At 39.9% G+C, this 17005-nt stretch overlaps 1 protein-coding gene and 1 long non-coding RNA gene across 2 annotated transcripts in view; one reads left to right on the plus strand and one right to left on the minus strand.

Annotated features, from left to right (window-relative positions):
• Window positions 1–15005, plus strand: part of LOC106554698 (myosin-3) — a 32938-nt gene extending 17933 nt beyond the window's left edge. The window contains exons 24-41 of the mRNA XM_087709834.1: window positions 1530–1706; window positions 2112–2257; window positions 2342–2432; window positions 3776–4165; window positions 4282–4408; window positions 4872–4990; window positions 5770–5966; window positions 7279–7462; window positions 7947–8112; window positions 8228–8352; window positions 8594–8902; window positions 8996–9199; window positions 9423–9548; window positions 10099–10269; window positions 10360–10464; window positions 10540–10635; window positions 10776–10913; window positions 14856–15005. Of these exons, the coding sequence (XP_087565960.1) occupies window positions 1530–1706; window positions 2112–2257; window positions 2342–2432; window positions 3776–4165; window positions 4282–4408; window positions 4872–4990; window positions 5770–5966; window positions 7279–7462; window positions 7947–8112; window positions 8228–8352; window positions 8594–8902; window positions 8996–9199; window positions 9423–9548; window positions 10099–10269; window positions 10360–10464; window positions 10540–10635; window positions 10776–10913; window positions 14856–14879 (2895 nt within the window). The 3' untranslated portion in view covers window positions 14880–15005. The remainder of the gene's footprint in view (window positions 1–1529; window positions 1707–2111; window positions 2258–2341; window positions 2433–3775; window positions 4166–4281; window positions 4409–4871; window positions 4991–5769; window positions 5967–7278; window positions 7463–7946; window positions 8113–8227; window positions 8353–8593; window positions 8903–8995; window positions 9200–9422; window positions 9549–10098; window positions 10270–10359; window positions 10465–10539; window positions 10636–10775; window positions 10914–14855) is intronic.
• LOC148048139 (uncharacterized) lies at window positions 6813–15355 on the minus strand. Its single transcript, XR_015695994.1, has 3 exons — window positions 15277–15355; window positions 13113–13219; window positions 6813–7047 (listed from the first exon to the last, which is right to left on the minus strand). It is a non-coding gene; the product is annotated as an uncharacterized LOC148048139 (long non-coding RNA).
• Window positions 15356–17005: the final 1650 nt, after the last annotated feature.

The raw sequence follows: 17005 nt of genomic DNA on the forward strand, positions 1-17005 counted from the left end.
TGGGAACATTGTAGAGAAAAAGGTGGGTTGAAAGGGCACAGAAATTTGGAAGAATTTGATCTTTTTGAAACAGATTTTAGTTTATAGCAGTGATGGTGAATCTTTTAGACACTGAGTGGTCAAACTGTGCATGCATGTGCATGCCCAAACTGAAAAGTGCCTGGACATGAACATGAGTATGCATGCACAGACATGCACATGCATATACATGCCCAGAAATCCACAGACATGCATGCATGCGCAGCAGAGACCCGAAGACCAGCTGGCCGGCAGGAGGCATCCCAACACCAGTAGCACAGCAAGAGGTAAGATCTTTTTCTTTTGTGAGCTTCTGTTTTGTTGTTTGCAGGGAAACAGAGGCTCATGAAAGAAACGCCACAGAGATCTGACCTGGGATAATGGTACATGTGCCAACAGAGAGGGTTCTGTGTGCCATCTCTGGCACGTGTGTCATAGGTTCACTTTCGCGGGCTTATAATATTGAGAGTGCAATGGTGGTGCTTATGAATGGCATTTAGTTAAACTTGAGTAAGGAGTGTGATTTTTGCGGTGTTCAGTACCTCAGACCAAACCAGTCCAAAAAAACCCAGCAGTCAAATAAGCATTTTACAATTTGCCTATGTGACATACTGTATGTGATATCCCAGGCCCCTTCTTCTCCCAATTCTTTTTTTTTTTTTGCCTGTCCAATAATGTGATTGGGTAGGAGTGGCTTGCCAGCCATGTGACTGGGTGGGCGTGGCCAACTTGTAAAATGTGGTGAAACTCACTTAACAACGCTCTTACTTAGCAACCAGAATGTTGGCTCAGGAACTCTGCCATTGAAGTGTGCAAGTCTTAAAGCTGTCAGGTTACAAGACCCTTGCACCCCAACCCTTTAGAAAAAAAACCCAGGGGTGTTCAAACTTGACAATTTTAAGACTTGTGGACTTCAACTCCCAGAATTCTTCCTCTCGCTCTTCATCTTGATGATGTGCGGACGGGCGGGGAGAGGGAGTTGGAACCGGTTCTAAATGGCACTGTAGATTTGTGGAACCTCTTCTATAGAAGAGGTTAGAACTGGCAGGAACCTACCCCTGCTTCAGAGGTAGGTCTTTTCAACTGCTTTGAAACAGCCTTTCCCATGAGATTCAGACAGGCCTTACCCTGCTTTAGAATGATCGTACAAAGTGAATCTTAGTTCCAGAATTTTGGTGAATTGTTCCTTCTTGTAATTTTGGAGTTTATGAAATGGAATATTATGTTTATCTCCTCGGCTGCCCCATGTTTTGTATGATATTGTGCTGTTATTAATACTGTATTTTAACCTTATTTATAAAAATGTGAATCAACAGAGCTGACACTGATTGAAGCAGTATATGATGCCAGTAAACAAATAGATATTGCTTGAAAAGGGAGTTAATGGCTGTATATTGTTGATGATTGTAAGGAATTAACTTCATTGGAACACTCATAAATGAATTATTTATTGCATATGAGATCATGACCAGGTTTTCAAATCATCAGCTAGGTTTTGCTGTTTTCTATAGGTGAAGAATCTAACAGAAGAAATGGCAGTTTTGGATGAAACCATTGTGAAATTAACCAAGGAGAAGAAAGCCCTCCAAGAAGCTCATCAGCAAGCTCTTGATGATCTACAGGCTGAGGAAGACAAAGTCAACACCCTCACAAAAGCCAAAGCAAAACTGGAACAACAAGTTGATGATGTGAGAAATTTTCTTTATTTTTCACTATGGGCTATCCCAATATAATCAAACATTGAACCAATGTAATACATACACTGTATACATTATGTGAGAGAATATCAGAGGTGGGTTGCTCCCAATTTGGCCCAGATTGGGCGAACTGGTAGTGGCATCAGCGGGAGACTCCGCCCACCCACCCGGATGCATGTGTGCATGTGCAGAAGCATTGTGTGCAAGAGAATATGAGCGAACCGGTAGCGCTGGGATTTGCAACCCACCTCTGGAGAATACAATAATGAAAACATCCATATCTCTGCTGAAAATGTCCATTCCTTGTAGGGGAGTGCATATCAAAGAGCATATCAAAGGAAAACATACAAATTGCCCATATGAAAGTACAAAACTAATATTAAACTTCTGTTGCAGCTGGAAGGCTCTTTGGAACAAGAAAAGAAAATCCGCATGGATCTTGAAAGGGCCAAGAGAAAATTAGAAGGGGACTTGAAACTATCTCAAGAATCTATTATGGATCTAGAAAATGATAAAATGCAATTAGAAGAAAAGCTGAAAAAGTATGTCATGTATATACTGTAGCTAAACATTGAAGTATAATTATAAGATTATTTTAATTAATTCTTTCTTTGGTATATTTACAGAAAAGATTTTGAATACAGTCAACTACAAAGCAAAACTGAGGATGAGCAAACTATGAGTATTCAGCTGCAAAAGAAAATCAAGGAACTACAGGCATGAATTGTTTCCATCACATTCAAATTTGTGTTCCAGATTATTGTGATTTAGTAATCACGACACAAGGGACGTAGTGGCTCAATGGCTAAGACACTGAGCTTGTCGATTGAAAAGGTCGGCAGTTTGGTGGTTTGAATCCCTAGCACCACATAACGGAGTGACTTCCCGCTACTTATCCCAGCTTCTGCCAACCTAGCAGTTCAAAAGCATGTAAAAAATGCAAGTAGAAAAATAGGAACCACCTTTGGTGGGAAGTTCCGTGTGCCTTTGGTGTTTAGACCATGGAGATGTCTTTGGACAGCGCTGGCTCTTCGGCTTTGAAACGGAGATGAGCACCCCCCCTAGAGTCAGGAACAACTAGCACATATGTGCGAGGGGAACTTTTATCATTACCTTTACCTTTAAGGATTGGAGAAAGGCTGACTTTCACAACTGTGCTCTGTCCAGAAATGTCACTATTGTTTTCCTGCTTCTAACTCATGCTGCCAATTCATTAGTTGTATTTTTCACAACCCCGATTATTCTACTAAAGTTTCACAAAGCCTTTTTCTTGTGGGTTTTTTACAGATGTTGACAAGACAGGTTATCTGATGGGCCTAAATTCACTAAAGTTAATGAGATTTATTTCTTCCAGAGGCATATCTTTTAGCTAATGCTAAAATTAATGCAATAGAATCAAATGTACCACTGAAACAACTCTCCTATATCAGTCTTTCATCTTTTTTTAATCTAATCCTTATCAATAGATCTCTTCATATATATGCCCCATCCAAATGTTCTGTCCATATTTTCCATTATTTCTCTCACCCTCCTATGTCAAAAAACCTACTGTTCTTTACCACCATTATCAGATGTTAGTTTTACTTTTTCCACCCTTGTGATACCCCTGATTTTCTGCAAAAAGCCTTAGTTAAACTGTTTAACTCAGTGATACTTCACACTGCTGCACATTTTTGGTAGCCCCCCCCCTCTACCTATCTCTGGTTATTTTTAGGTTGAGAACTCCTTGATGTCATTGCCCTTTTTTGCTTATTAAACTCTTAAATAATTTTCTTCATTGATGATTCTGCACTGAATTACCCCCACCCAGGGGTGAAATCCAACAGGTTCTGTCAGTTTCTGGCGAACCAGTAGCGGAAATTTTGAGTAGTTTGCAGAACCAGCAAATACCACCTCTGGCTGGCCCCAAAGTGGGATAGGGAGGGAATGGAGGTTTTGCAGTATCCTTCCCCTGCCATGGCCACCAAGCCACGCCCATAGAACCAGTAGTAAACAATTTTGAATTTCACCACCGCCCCCACCATTTCTACCCTTAACTAGCAGAACCTTCTTATCTACAGGCTCGTATTGAGGAACTGGAAGAAGAGATTGAATCTGAAAGAGCAACCCGAGCAAAGGCAGAGAAGCAGAGAGCTGATTTGTCGCGTGAATTGGAGGAAATCAGTGAGAGGCTTGAAGAAGCCGGAGGGGCCACCTCTGCCCAGATTGAACTCAATAAAAAACGGGAAGCAGAATTCCAGAAAATGAGGCGGGATCTGGAGGAATCTGCCTTGCAGCATGAAGCCACTATTGCAGCTCTTCGCAAAAAGCATGCGGATAGCACAGCCGAGCTCGGGGAACAAATCGATAATCTTCAACGTGTCAAGCAAAAATTGGAGAAGGAGAAGAGTGAGTTTAAAATGGAAATTGATGACCTGGCCAGTAACCTGGAGTCTATTTCCAAGTCTAAGGTATTTGAAAATAAAATCAATTAGTAATCCCAGAATGTAGATTCTTGGTTATACGCAGCTATGTAAATACAAAGACATATATGTATAAGAAATCTTCTTAATTCTGTGTATTACAGGCAAATCTAGAGAAAATGTGCCGCACATTAGAGGACCAGCTTAGTGAATTGAAGGCCAAATCTGAGGAAAACCAGAGATCAGTTAATGATCTAACCACTCAAAAAGCTCGTCTACAGGCTGAAACAGGTAAGAACAACATTGAAAATGGGCCAGAATGCAAATAAAGGCTATTCCAAACCTTTTTCTCCCTCATCAATTGATCGTAAGTGGGAGGCATTAAATCTACATATTCAGTTATGGACCTGAACCTCAGTTTATCTAGTTTATCTTTACCCTAAGGCCTGAAACTGTAGAGACACTAAACTAGGGAGCTGCCCTGGGTGCATCAAAATTATGTTATTGATACTAACTGAAATCAAGCACTAGGAAATCTGTGGCTGTAGGCTTTCCAACGTCCTGGAAGAAGCCAGTGGCAAACAATTTTTTGCAAACTCTACATGGAGACTCATTGATGTCTCCATAAAGTCAAAAGAAGTTGGATTGACACAAAGAAGATTTTAATGGGTATTGCTTCCAGGATCAATAATTATATTAAGTATGTATTCTTCTTGCTTAAAGAGTAAAATTATTTTAAAATCTTGGTTGAAAGGCGAATTGTCACGTCAGCTTGAGGAGAAGGAGAGCATAATATCACAGCTTTCCAGAAGCAAGCAAGCATTTACTCAGCAAATAGAAGAGCTGAAGAGGCAGCTAGAGGAAGAGACCAAGGTATTCATTCATAAGCAGGAAGTGCTGGGAAATATTTTGTATGGGTTATTAAACATAACAGCACTGTCATTTTTAATACTTGAGTCATGTTTGGCAACAAGCAATTTTGTCATGATGAGTTATTGATAAGTGATTATTTAACAGAATTGATGTGACCCCTTAGTGAGCAGAAATCTTGTCATGTATCATAATTGAATCAAACACTTGACATGTTTACAGTTCTGAGAATCAGCTACTCACATGTTCATCTTCCTAAAATCTCATAGAAATCAGAGGATATTATTTTGTATTAGACATGCATAGGATTTACTGGCCATGCATTTCAATTCTGAACTCCCTGTTAACTTGTCAAGTATGAATTCAGTACTTGACAACACCAAGAACCTTTTTGATTTAATCTGCCCAATTATACATAAATTGTTGAATTAAAATATTAACTCAAGTTCATCATGATAATATTTTGCATTGCCTAGAAATATCTTCCACATCAGGGAGCCCACATTTTCAAGAAAGGGAGCTAATTTTCTTGTAAATTACATGATTACAAGAAATTCCAAAGTCTTAGAATACATTTTGGGACATTCAAGGAGAAAGCTTGAGTAATGTGGATAAACTCCCCAACTTCATTCTCACGACAATTTGAAACTAAGTTCTTTGCACAAAGTATAAAAAATATAAACATTAATGTTTGTGTATGAAGTTTGTAGCATGTCTACAGTGAATGCTGTACATGTTATAATCTGAGTTCAGAAATTTCATAGTGTACTGCTAATTCTTAGGCAAAGAATGCATTGGCACATGCTTTACAGTCTGCTCGGCATGACTGTGACTTGCTCCGAGAACAATATGAAGAAGAACAAGAAGCCAAGAGTGAGCTCCAGCGTGCCCTGTCCAAAGCCAACGGAGAAGTTGCTCAGTGGAGAACCAAGTATGAAACAGATGCTATTCAACGCACAGAAGAGTTAGAAGAGGCAAAGTAAGTGAGGAGTGACAAAAAGTGACAAACTAATATAATTTTTACATTCTACATAAACATTTCCAACTTTTATGCGCTCAAATGACCCATTTCTGTGAACATTCCAACAAAAATTTGTAGTTCTTATTATATTAAAGGATGTTTATAATCTTCTATATAAATGCCAGTGTAAGATAACTTTTCAGCAACTCTAAAAAAGAAAAGAAAAGGCTGCTGGTGTGTGGTCCACAGTCTGTATTTTTGTTGTTGTTGTTTCTTAATATATTTGAAAGTTTTTTTTTCCTGAAAACTATATGAGTGTTTTAGAAACAGATTATACTAAAACGAATGCAATGGATTATATTCAGTCTTACATTAGGCTAGGGTTTCTTTTGCTCATTAAAAAAAAAGCTGCAATACCTGGTTGACACCAGACGTATACTGAACTTTAAAGATGGTTTACAAACTAGCTTAGATTTATTCTGACCTAGGCTTCCTGAGACCTTCTTTTTATTTCAACGTCTATGAGTTATGTTCATTCACAGCCCATAATGAGCCACAAATAATTTGTAAAGAGTCTGACAGAAGTCTGCCACAGTCTTTCAGGATAAGGCTGATAAGCACCCACCTTTATCTCCCTTGAAACACTGCCAAAGATCTAATTGCCAATTAGCTTTGCAAGGCACACGGAGCACAGAGTCAAAATGGAGCTTCAGAGTTTAAACCGACCAGAACAAAGTTACTTCCTGCAAAGACTCATGTGCCTTTGCTCCTCTTTTATGTCTTCTGGGAGGGGCCAATCATCTTCAAGCCTTACTTCTGAGTCGGCCCTTTTGCCTTAACTGTTCTTGCCTTCTGGCAGCTCTGTGCATGCGCACACTGGCTCTCCCTGTTCCTCTGCCTTGCTGATGTCTGATTCTGGAGACTCCGGAGGCAGCACATAACTCCCAGATGGCCCTGGTCCCCTCTCTGCCTCTGACGCAGAGCCCTTGTCTGAGCCTTCCCCAGACTCCAGGATTGGTCCATGTTCCTCCCCAACCTCCTCACTGTCAGACTGTCTTGCCAGCTCTGCAGGCTGCCGGCGGACCACAACAATTTTCAGCTAAAATACGATACAAATGATACAATACATACAATATGATACAAACAGTTAGCTTAGTGTAATGTGTGACTCCAGCCACTGTATTTAACTTTGGTATTAGAGAGGTTTTCTAAACACAAAATTTTTGAGGCATACAATTATGCATTAAGCACTACTCTACTGGACAAAACTGATTCATAGAGAACCTAAATATCTGATGGAACATTATTATTTCAATCTGACTTCTTTAAGGAAAAAACTTGCTCAGCGACTTCAAGAAGCTGAAGAGCAAGTTGAAGCTGTGAACTCCAAATGTGCTTCCTTGGAGAAAACAAAGCAGAGACTGCTTTGTGAAGTGGAAGACCTAATGGTGGATGTTGAAAGAGCAAATGCACAGGCAGCTGCTCTAGACAAAAAACAAAGAAATTTTGACAAGGTATAGTTTGAAGTATTACAATTTTTAAAAGTCTATTGCCACCAGAGGTATAGCTAGATTTGAAGAATGGAGGCATGCCGTGTAAATATAAAGTGTAGCTTTTGTAAACCTGAATTTAGAATTTATACAGTAGTGTAAACTTAGTTGGTATCATTCTAAGATCTTCTTTCTGTGTACTAACATGTACATAAGCAAGTCAGGGTCATTATTTAATTGTCAGTGATTTGTGTTAGTTTCACCTGAACCTTCTTAGCTTAACCAAGATACCAATGGCTGGTATGTTCAGACCATTTTATGGGACATACAAGTCATATCTTGACTTGTTTAGAATTGAAAGGTGTTACCTGCCACTGTAAGATCAGTGGGGTTAAGAAAGTGATGTGTTGATAGAAAAGCTACTGAAATGCTGGACAGATTTAGCGAAGAGAAATAAGCGGACAAAATCAGTACTATAGTAACTGACTCAAACATATTGTGTACCAAGATTTTGGCAGAATGGAAGACCAAATATGAGGAGAGCCAGTCAGAACTGGAAGGTTCCTTAAAGGAAGCTCGCTCCTTGAGTACTGAACTTTTCAAAATGAAAAATGCCTATGAAGAAACATTAGATCAACTGGAGACAATGAAGAGAGAAAACAAGAATTTGCAGCGTAAGTACCACATATTGGGGCTTTGTTGGCATTTTAATGTTTGTTTTATGGCCCCGGGCAGATTGCTCTTCTTTTATTCTTTTGATCAACTATTTGTATGCTTTATATTTTGTAGAAGAAATTGCTGATCTCACAGAACAAATTGCTCAAAATGGCAAGTTTATCCATGAACTTGAGAAAGCCAAGAAACAGGTAGAGGTAGAGAAATCTGAGATGCAGATGGCTTTGGAGGAAGCAGAGGTAAGAAGTTAAAAATGGATTTTTTTTAAAAAGGTCATTAATTATACTTTTATAAGTGTCTTTTTGAGTAGTCACTGAAAATGCTAATTCACAGCAGTTAATTAAGTCTGTGTTGTATACTCATTCATTTATAAAAAATTCCATTTTGATGCTAACTCATTTTAAAATGTTCCTCTAAAAAGAGTCCTAATCAATTTAAGTTTCTCAAACCTAGCATCAATATGCATTTATTTTCCAACAGGCAGCTCTTGAACATGAGGAGGCCAAAATTCTTCGCATTCAGCTTGAGTTGACCCAGGTTAAATCGGAGATTGATAGGAAGATTGCAGAGAAAGATGAAGAAATTGATCAGATGAAGAGGAATCACCAAAGAACAGTGGAAGGCATGCAAAGTGCCTTGGATGCAGAAATCCGGAGTAGGAATGAGGCCATAAGGATTAAGAAGAAGATGGAAGGGGATCTAAATGAAATGGAAATCCAGCTGAGCCATGCAAATCGCCTTGCAGCTGAGACACAGAAACATCTGAGGAATGTTCAAGGACAGCTCAAAGTACTTTCCATCAATTAATATTTTATATGAATAATAATAAAATGATTGGCCCAAGGATCACTCCTATTAAGCAATATTCTTGTTTGAAATTAGGACACACAGCTACATTTGGACGATGCCCTGCGAGGCCAAGAAGATCTAAAAGAGCAATTGGCCATGGTTGAACGCAGAGCTAATCTGATGCAGGCTGAGATTGAGGAACTCCGGGCAAGTCTGGAACAGACAGAGAGAGGAAGGAAGATTGCTGAACAAGAGCTTCTTGATGCTACTGAACGGGTGCAGCTTTTGCATACACAGGTAAGGATGATGTCATGATAGCAGTATAAGAATTGCCTTGCAAAATTTTGTCCATTGTGGAGTGTCCAACATTGGCCAACAAGATAGCATGATGGATATAGCTATCCTTTTGTTTATTGAAACTCCTCACATCAAGAATCCTGATTTTAAATTTGGAAGGAATAGCTCTAATAATTATTTTTTGCAAAAATATTCAAATACATTTTCATTCTCTCTTCTTTAGAACACTAGTCTCATTAACACAAAGAAGAAGCTGGAAGTTGATATTTCTCAGCTTCAAGGTGAAGTGGAAGATGCTATCAAAGAGGCCAGAAATGCAGAGGAAAAGGCAAAGAAGGCCATCACGGATGTAAGTCTTAGATTATGTACTTCCCAACTACCACATTTTTACTATATGCAATGCAATCTTCTCAAATCAAATAATCTTGCTTTTCAAAGTTTAGGCTGGAAAAAAAGAGACTTTTGCAGATAGTTTAGGCATTCATTATTATTGTAAGTAATCTTGTACAGAGATCTAGTGGGAAGTCCAAATTGTGGTGTTCACTTTGTTTGGTTGTTTGTTTATAGGATTTATAGGCCATTGTAAATCCAATGGATTTATAAGTCCTCAAATCCATAACTTGGGTAAAACCAGAAAAGATAAATAGACAAAATCAAGTAAATATTAACAATTACATAATCAAATAAAGATCAAAAATCATACTACAGCTATATATCAGTCAGAAATCTAAACATTCAAAGCTAAGGTTAAACCCCCTAAATTCAGTGAGAAGAGGAATAATTTATCAAGCTCATTATGGGATGCTCATTCGTAATTCCCAAGCTGACCTCCTCTTCTTTATTTTACATGCACTGGCTTTGACTACTTGTTGATCTGAATCTACTGCTTATGTTTCAAGGCAGCCATGATGGCAGAGGAGCTGAAGAAAGAGCAAGACACAAGTGCCCACCTAGAAAGAATGAAGAAGAATCTGGATCAGACAGTGAAGGATCTCCAGCTTCGTCTCGATGAGGCAGAACAACTCGCCTTGAAAGGAGGAAAGAAACAGATTCAGAAGATGGAAGCCAGGGTAAACACTGGGGTTCAGAGCTGTGGTAGATATCAGCTATCTTCAGAGACTCTGCTATTAGATATTCACATTGTATTATTTCAACTCTAGATCCGAGAGCTAGAGTCTGAACTTGAGGGAGAGCAGAAGCGAGCCACGGAAGCCATCAAAGGTATCCGCAAATATGAGCGGCGAGTCAAAGAATTGACTTTCCAGGTAAGAGGAAAAAGAAGAAGTTGGTTCACAGCAATTCTTTCCTTTGAATATGCTAATATTTTATCACATTTCTAGAGTGAGGAGGACAGGAAGAATGTGATCAGACTACAAGATTTAGTGGATAAACTTCAGTTGAAAGTGAAATCCTACAAGAGACAAGCAGAGGAAGCTGTGAGTTATTTTAGACTTTTTTTGCACTTAAAAACACCAACCTCAGGTTCTCAAAATTGAAATTCATACATTGCCTTTTCAGGCTAATATGGTTTTGTGTATGTGTGGCGTGTGTTTGTGTAATTCTTGTCTGGCTACAGGATGAACAGGCCAACGTTCACCTCTCCAAATTCAGAAAAACACAACACGAGCTGGAAGAGGCTGAGGAAAGAGCTGATATTGCTGAGTCTCAGGTCAATAAGCTCCGAGCAAAATCCAGAGAAGTTTCTACCTCAAAGGTAAATGCCTCTTTTGTCCAGCACTCAACCATTTTTTCTACACAAAGGATGAAGTGGCATTTCAACAAGGAATGAGGGAACCTTAGTTCTCCTTAGGACTATTTTGAATAGAAATTTATATACTACTAAAATGCTTGATCTTTAACAGGGTAAAATGGTGCATCGTAGGCAACACTTTTTGAAGCAAGATAATTCAAATGGGTTAATTTATAGAACGTGTCTGAAATCTGAGGAAATGAAATTTGAGAAAGTTGTGGCTGCTTCACTGCTACTGGGCCACAGTGGCACAGTGGTTAGAGTGCAGTACTACAGGCTATTTCTGCTGACTGCTGGCTGCCTTCAATTTGGCAGTTCAAATCTAACCAGGCTGAAGGTTGACTCAGCTTTCCATCCTTCTGAGGTGGATAAATGACGACCCAGATTATTGGGGACAATATGCTGACTCTGTAAACCGCTTAGAGAGGACTGTAAAGCACTGTAAAACAATATATAAGTCTAATTGATATTGCTGTTGCTACTGGCTGGTGCTGGGCTGATGCTGTAGCCACATGATTTTCATTTTCAATATCCTGGGACAATTTCTCGAATAATTTTGTAATTTGTTGCAAATCCCTTACCCAACTACTTACCTACCTACTGAAAAGGGAAGGAAGAGAGGAAGGGATGGAGGGAGGAAAGGAACCCTGCATACTATACCAACCCCTGCCAACCACTATTTGCTCCCCAAATGCGTGCCAGCCCCCCCATCTATGTGGCATCTCTTCCATGCCCCCATGCATCTTTCTAAGGTATTTCCCCCTTATATTCCTTCCCTGGACCACCAGGCACCAGTTATCAAATATTCATAATATCTGCCTTTTGATGCAGAAGATTGTCTCAACACTGTTTTCTGTAAAAACTAACATTCATTATATTTAAAATAAAAAGCAGATATATTAAGAAGCACGCGAGGCAATAAAGCCTCCAGTCTATACCTCACCTTAAAGAGAAGAAGACACAGTGTAAGAAAGACAAAGATAGGAACAGGAAGTTCTTTTTGTGTCTTAATTTACAGGAACTGAATTTTCTAATAGGACAGGTAAGAGACAGACATGGAGTCAGGGTATGATATTTTCCTCATTGGGCTGGTCCTGAGAGGTAACTAATAAAACAGTACTAAGTTGAAATACTATGGGTGGTATCCCATTCTTTTTCAAGAGGCAAGTGGACTTTCTGGTTTTTCTTTGAAGACATTTCTCTTCTCATCTGAAAGAAGCTTCTTCAGTTCTGACTGGATGGTGGGGAAATGGAAAGATTTATACTCCTTGCAGACAACTGGTCATTTGTATTCTTTTAGAGATCTATGTTAAATTCAGCAGCCTTTTCTCAACAGAGGGGCTGGGGGCGGGATACAGTATCATCTATCTCCAGTCTGCAACACAGTCCTTTTAGCAGTCCCAAGAAGGTTCCACACCCATTTGCACTACTCATGTGACCCTGAGAACACAGACAAACCTCCAAGTGGCCTCAACAACTCTCTAAAAGAATGCAAATGACCAGCTCTCTGCAAGGAATATAAATCCTTCCATTCCCCACCGTCCAGGCAGAACTGAAGAAGCTTCTTGGATGAGAAGCGAAAGATCTTCAAAGAAAACCAAAGGAAGTGCAGTTGCCTCTTGAAAAAGCACCTTCAGTACACCCATGAGCTGGATGACTGAAAATCTCCATAGACGTACGGATGTTATGTAAGACATTGGGACAAAATGTCGAAAAAATGGCTTTGGACCTTTCTGGGCAGATGCCAGGGCAGTTTTATACACTGTTATTGTTGTACCTTCCCTCAAAGGTGTACCTGGAAGACCATTAAATCTAGCCAAGAAAATCACTGTCCTACATAGAAAAGAAATGACTAGTGAGAATAGTTGGTTGGAGGAAAAAGGCCTTTCATACAAATCATCCTTAGAGAAATAGGGGAATAAATGTCACTCTTTTTGAAAGTTAGCAGAATTTAATTTAATTTCAGCTAATAACTTCTGCCAGCATATTCTCATCTGTGCCTCAATAGTGCAGATCCAAGCAATCTCCAGGCATAAAAGAACATTAGCTACACCCTAGGAGACATGCAGCACTGCTCTTATAGATTGAATTTGAGTTGCTTCAAGAGCAAGTAGATTTTTATAATATGCAAAGCCGCACTCTATAAAAGAAAAGGTTCAATACCTCAGCCTGAAGAATTTGACTCCAGCAGGGAGGTAATTATTGCCTCTGCGGTATGCAATTTGTATGATTGCATTGGTTCAGGCAGTCATGGTCTCACTTGCTTCTTCCTTTGGGGGTAGAAAATTGAACGATGATGATCCCAAGTTATTTGAACTCCTTAGCTTGTTCTATATAGGTATTGCTTAGCTTCCCGTGGTGAATGCTGTTACTACACATTTTCCCAAACAAAAACATTCTAATTCTGGCCACACTGAGAATATTAAAGGCTTACCTGGGCAAGCAGTTTGAAATGCTCCCCTGACTTATTTTAGCTCTTTGCTAGCTAGTTGTAAAGGCACAACTATGACAACCGTTCAAACAAATATACTCAGGGAGAAGTAGTATGATAATTCAAGTCTATTCAAAATACACGTTGCACCACATTATCTCTCAGTATATATAAGCTACAAATGCCAGATCTAGCTTATGCATGTAGAACTGTAGGTTTAGGCTGTATTGAGTACCGTCTGCAGCAGAGGTGGGTTCCAACCAGTTTGGACCAGTTCGGCTGAACCAGTAGTGGTTTGGCAGCCTGGGTCGCTGGAACCAGCAGCGACCCATGCCTGCCACACCCCTGAAATGGCAGTAATGCTGGGAGCAACCCATCCCTGGTCTGCAGGATGTGCAGATGAGGTAAAGTACACAGGCTTCAGCCCATATGCTGACTTTGAACCCATTCATGAGTGAAAGCCAAGTGAAATCCAGGAAGGCAGAACAGAAGCCAGGCTGCCAGTCTTGAATGTGGGGGCCTCTCTGCATGGGATAGTGATATTTTAATAATCACGGCTTACAGAAAGAGATCAAGGTCAAACTATACCACTTTTAATTCTTCAATATTTTCAGTTCACATACAAGAAGGCGAATGAAGCAAAGCTATGAGTTTTGTTTATATTTCTTTTTACTAAGATGAAAGGGCACCAACTATATCTTTCCTTTACCTGAATTGTTGCCTACATCTCTCTTAGGCTAAGGGAGTGAAATTGCAGCATCCTCCTGTTTCCAGACTTGGAGGCACACAATTTTGCTTGTTTACATTGAGAAAACCTTGTATGAGGATAGTTTTGACTTACTCTTGCTTACAGAAAAAATTAGCTGTAGGGATATGTTGCTTTCATACTTACAGTATATATGAACCGTGCTTCCCCGAAAATAAGACCGGGTCTTATTATTTTTGGTCACAAAAAAAGCATCAGGCCTTATTTTCAGAGGGATGTCATCCATTGACTCACCTCCTTTGCGCACGTCGACCCTGGCCTCCTTTTCGCTGTCAGAGGCCTTCAGGAACATCTGCTGCTGCCAGCAAGGCCTGCAAAGCTTTCCCGAAGGCCTCTGTAACTGATATCGGCTGCAGAGGCCTTCAGGAAAGCCTTGTAGGCAGAAGAAATGGGCTGGCAAGGCAGGTGTCAGGGTGTGCTAGGCCTGGCTGCAACTGTCCGAAGGTAAGTAGTAGGGTAGTTCCACTCCCCCATCTCCACCCTAGCTTAATGTTTACCCGTGCACCCTGGAGTGGGCAGGATCTTAATTAGGGCTTATTTGGGGGGTATATTATATTGGACACACATGTAAAAATCAAGCTAGGATTTACTTTCGGGGTAGGTCATATTTTTGGGGAAGCACAGTATATAAAGTATGTATGTATATAAAGTATATATGTATATAAATTATACATATACACATACTCACTTTGTTTTTTGTTTCTGGCAGGTTGTAATAGAAAGTGAAGAATGAATCCATTGCTGGACTGAAGATGGGAATGTATGCAAAATGCATATGTCTTCCTGATCTTTCTTGAAAATTGTAGTAATCTTTCCTTTAGCCAAGTCAGTAGAAAATAAATTGTGCTTTACTTAATAACTAAGTGATTTTTGTTTTCTTTCTGAATTTGGTCTAGCTTCTATTAGCTAATGGTTGACATCTGCCTTTGCACAACATATCGAGAGTTACACTCCAAATGTCAGTGGCAACAATTTATTGTTCACATATTGTACATGTATAATGTTGTTCTCAATTCCCTTTCATGTAACTGTTTACCTTCCCCCAATATATCTGCACAGGCTGCCTAATTGTATCCCAGCAAAATACCACTCTGCCCCCCTCCTCCTCACACTGCAGTTTATTTGTTTACCTGTAGATGGAGCTATTGTCACCAGTGACACCCCTCTCAATGCTGACAAGCTGATTTCAGCCCTGAGGGGAAAAAGCCCTGTAAAGGCAAGAGATTAACACAAATGGATTAACAGCACAGAAGGAAAGGAGGAGTGGGGTGAACACAGATGCTGCACTTTTTGTTCAGAACAAATAAAAGAACTTTTCTTTCATTTCCCAAAGGAAAAGAAAGCACAGCTTTGTTTGTTTATAGAGAGGCCTCTCCATGTCATAATAATCTCTACAATAACCAGGAAAAAAAATGAGTAAAAAAAACCCTTTCCCCCCACTGCTTTTTTCTACCTCCTTTGGACTAAAGAAGAATGAAAGGAGGGAGTGGCAGAGAGAAAGGCAGAGAAATGGTTGAGGAAATGAAAAGATAACAGGCAACAGTATGTGGGCACAAATACTGGGAATGAAAAGACTGAAGGAGAGGGGCTTTCCTGAGCAGCACCAAGGTTCCCCTGACGCTTCCTCCTTTCCCCCTTCATTCACATTTTCTGAAGTTCACTCTTAAATACCAATGCAAATTATGCCTCTGCTTTGCATCCTGATATCTTAAGAGTCACAAACAATGTTTAGAACTCTGATTATATACATTGCATGATTGAACCCACACATCAGCAAAGAGATTCAGTATCACTATTGATGTGTGACACTATCTCCCTCACAATTTAGCCACTGCAAGAGGCAAAGAGGAAAAAATGGGTTTTTCTTTCAGTCCCCCTTCTTCTATCACTCTACCTTGATTGCTGATTGTAGTTTACTTCCTTTTACCTTTGTACCAAACACACTGAATTGTCACTCCCTGGGACTCCTCTTGATAGGATGAAGTTACCTAGATGCTAGGCTTTGCTTGTCCCTATTGTGTATTTCCTTTAAATCAGTCTCCTTTCTGTTCTCATCATAAAACCATATATTGATACTTATTGCTCAGGTTAGATTACTGTTCTTAAAGGTAAAGGTTCTCCTCGCACTTATGTGCTAGTCATCCCTGACTTTAGTGGGTGGTGCTCATCTCCGTTTCAAAGCCGAAGAGCCAGCACTGTGCGAAGACGTCTCCGTGGTCATGTGGCTGACATGACTAAATGTTGAAGGCACACGGAACACTGTTGCTTTCCCACCAAAGGTGGTTTCTATTTTTCTACTTGCATTTTTAATGCTTCCGAACTGCTAGGTTGGCAGAAGCTGGAACAAGTAATGGGAACTCACTCCATTACGTGGCACTACGGATTCGAACTGCCAAACTGCTGACCATTCTGATTGAGAAGTTCAGCATCTTAGCCACTGAGCCACCCTTACTGTTCTTAGGAACTTATATTTTTAAGTCCACTGTTCCTGTCTCTCACTCCCACCCTACAGGATGGATCTACACTCTACATTATCATAAAAAGGTTGCTTAGAACATGGAATGGGGATATGATATAACGGTGTAATTTATAATTTAAACTAAGGCAGAGCACATACTGGTCTAGGGTGCCAAAGCTTAGGAGGTGCCAACATTGCCCTGCATCCAAATGATTCTAACAGTAGCAACCTTTCCATCCTCAGGAGGTGCTGCTCTCACTCAAAGTGGCCTAGAGGTGCTATATATCTTTGCACTGGCACCAGTTTTAGACCATGAACTAAAATTTGGATAGTGCATCACTTCATCTGTGGAATTACCTTCTTAGAGATCACTGTGAGAACCCTGCTCAGTTATTAAGGTA

The sequence above is a fragment of the Thamnophis sirtalis genome, unplaced genomic scaffold (genome assembly GCF_051295495.1).
Source record: "Thamnophis sirtalis isolate CommonGarterSnake01/CBP01778 unplaced genomic scaffold, rThaSir2_p1.2 scaffold_3, whole genome shotgun sequence".
Lineage (NCBI taxonomy): Eukaryota > Metazoa > Chordata > Lepidosauria > Squamata > Natricidae > Thamnophis > Thamnophis sirtalis.